Source organism: Palaemon carinicauda, chromosome 35, assembly GCF_036898095.1.
Source record: "Palaemon carinicauda isolate YSFRI2023 chromosome 35, ASM3689809v2, whole genome shotgun sequence".
Lineage (NCBI taxonomy): Eukaryota > Metazoa > Arthropoda > Malacostraca > Decapoda > Palaemonidae > Palaemon > Palaemon carinicauda.
In genome coordinates, this window is record NC_090759.1 from 53906548 (window position 1) to 53908741 (window position 2194).

The following is a 2194-nucleotide window of genomic DNA, read 5'->3' on the forward strand; positions in this document are numbered from 1 at the left end:
GTTTACTTTTTTCCAAGTATAATTTATATCAAGATGCTAATAATGAATATCAAATGCTGTAGTTAATTTAGTTTACTGGTTATTTAGTATTTACAAAACCTGATTAATCCTTTTTTGATAAAACCAATGTGTACGGACCTTGAATAAAATCATGAGTAAAATAATTATCTCTCTCTCTCTCTCTCTCTCTCTCTCTCTCTCTCTCTCTCTCTCTCTCTCTCTCAGTGGCATTCATCACTGTCAAGACCATACTGCTCTCATATTTATGGTACATCGAGAGTCCTTCAACTACGTTACGCTGCCCTTCGCCTGATCATAAACCAAACTCGAAAAAGCATTCCAGCGCTCAGCATCTCTCATCTCTTTCTCTCCTTGACATTTAAACGGAGATACGGGGAAGGGGAGGATATCCGCTACAGCAAGGATGGAGAAGGAAGGGCGCCTCCTGAAGGCGGGGTCAGAGATGGTGTTATATATACGGCCACGTTAGAATTGGCACTCACTCAGTTGCTACTAAGCCACACTTGACCACCATGAAGTTCGCTGTGAGTTGACTCATTGCAAACGTTTGCTTGGGATGTTTAGTTCCTTTCGGGTTAAGTTCTTTATATTTCACAAGAGTAAGTTCTTATTCTCAGATTGCTGTATTTTCCTCATATCAAGCACCATCTCGGACATTTTTTGCAAGAACGTTAGGCTGTTGTAAAAATTTTCATTAAAACGTTTCAGTAGTTTACTATAATAGTTTCACTGATTTCAAATTCCTACACTCTCTTCTTTGTATCTGCAGTAACGAAAATGATGAAAAAAGAGAGAAAAAAAAAAAAAAAAATTATATATCCCTATTTTCAGTATATACACGTTTGATACCTTTGAAAACCGGGTAACAGGGTTAATGGCTATTACACTATACGTTCACAAGAATGAAATACGTTAGATATGTTGATTTCTATATAATTTATCAACGAAAGCTCATGTATTACATTTTGTTCCAGATTTTTATGCTGTGCATCTTAGGCCTGACACTTGCACGCCCAGACACCATCCTAGACTTCGAGGGGGAAGACCACGAACACGAACAGGAAGGCGATGCTGGTGACGAAGTGGAAGGAAGCTATAGGTGAGATAAATCACTCAATTACTTATTATGATTGAATTACTAAATTTCTGATGTGAAACACAATGCCAGCTAAGATCTACTACATAAAGCTGTAAAATTACTTGAATTCTAAGAACTTTATTGTATTTCAACTCCAGCTGGACCTCACCTGAAGGAGAGGAATTCTACGTCAAATATGTGGCTGACGAAGACGGATACAGAATCGTCGAGTCCAACGCCGTCCCCGTCAGCCACGACGGAGTCGCTGCTGACGGTAATCAGGGATCCTTCACTTCTGAAGAAGAAGAAGAAGAAGAAGCAGAGAAATGAGAACTTATGCAACTGTGTGAACTTATGATTTTCGATGCATATTAATGTTCGATACAATATTCTGTATTTTGGCAGTACAGTTTAAATGTAATTTATTTCTTTATAATAAATACACTAAACACATTCCGTGAAGTTTGAAGCACACCATTTACCGATATATTTTTATTGCAAATCTATTTCCCTACTATTATTAGTATTATTTGTATTAATAATATTCATTAAAGGTTCCTTTTTTCATTCACGTATAGGTTGGTTAGATTTATCTAAACTCGCTAAATGAATTTAAATATTCAAGATTAAGCCCAAGAATATACCTACTGCAGCTGAGAAAAAGATGATCCTCTAATATTTTCTCTAATATGGTCTATTGATGTTATGCAAGTCTTGTATTCGATAATAAACGACAATAAAGCCTGAATACTACGACCTGATGACAATTATTATTATTATTATTATCATCATTATTATCGTTATTATTATAAGAATTTACAGATCCATAATACTATTCATTGCAACTCTACTACCTACAAAGTCATAATAGTGCTTAGAGTGTTAATATTTAATGCTTGTCATTACAATCTCAAAAACTGTGGAGAAAGAAAAAAAATGTCATTTTCAAACCTCTTTTTCCTCACTAGATGTCATCTCAAACCATAATAATTACAGTGACCCTTAAGATATATAAGAAAATTATAAGGTTCAATGATTCCTCAAGCAGTAAAGTGCAGCCTCTCTCTCTCTCTCTCTCTCTCTCTCTCTCTCTCT

General features: G+C 35.6%; 1 protein-coding gene across 1 annotated transcript; it reads left to right on the top strand.

Moving 5' to 3' along the window:
• The first annotated feature begins 519 nt into the window (after positions 1-519).
• LOC137627737 (cuticular protein 47Eg-like) lies at positions 520-1429 on the top strand. Its single transcript, XM_068359012.1, has 3 exons — positions 520-545; positions 996-1120; positions 1258-1429. The coding sequence occupies exons 1-3, from the start codon at positions 534-536 to the stop codon at positions 1427-1429; spliced, it is 309 nt and encodes a 102-aa protein (XP_068215113.1). The 5' UTR covers positions 520-533.
• The last annotated feature ends 765 nt before the right edge of the window (positions 1430-2194 follow it).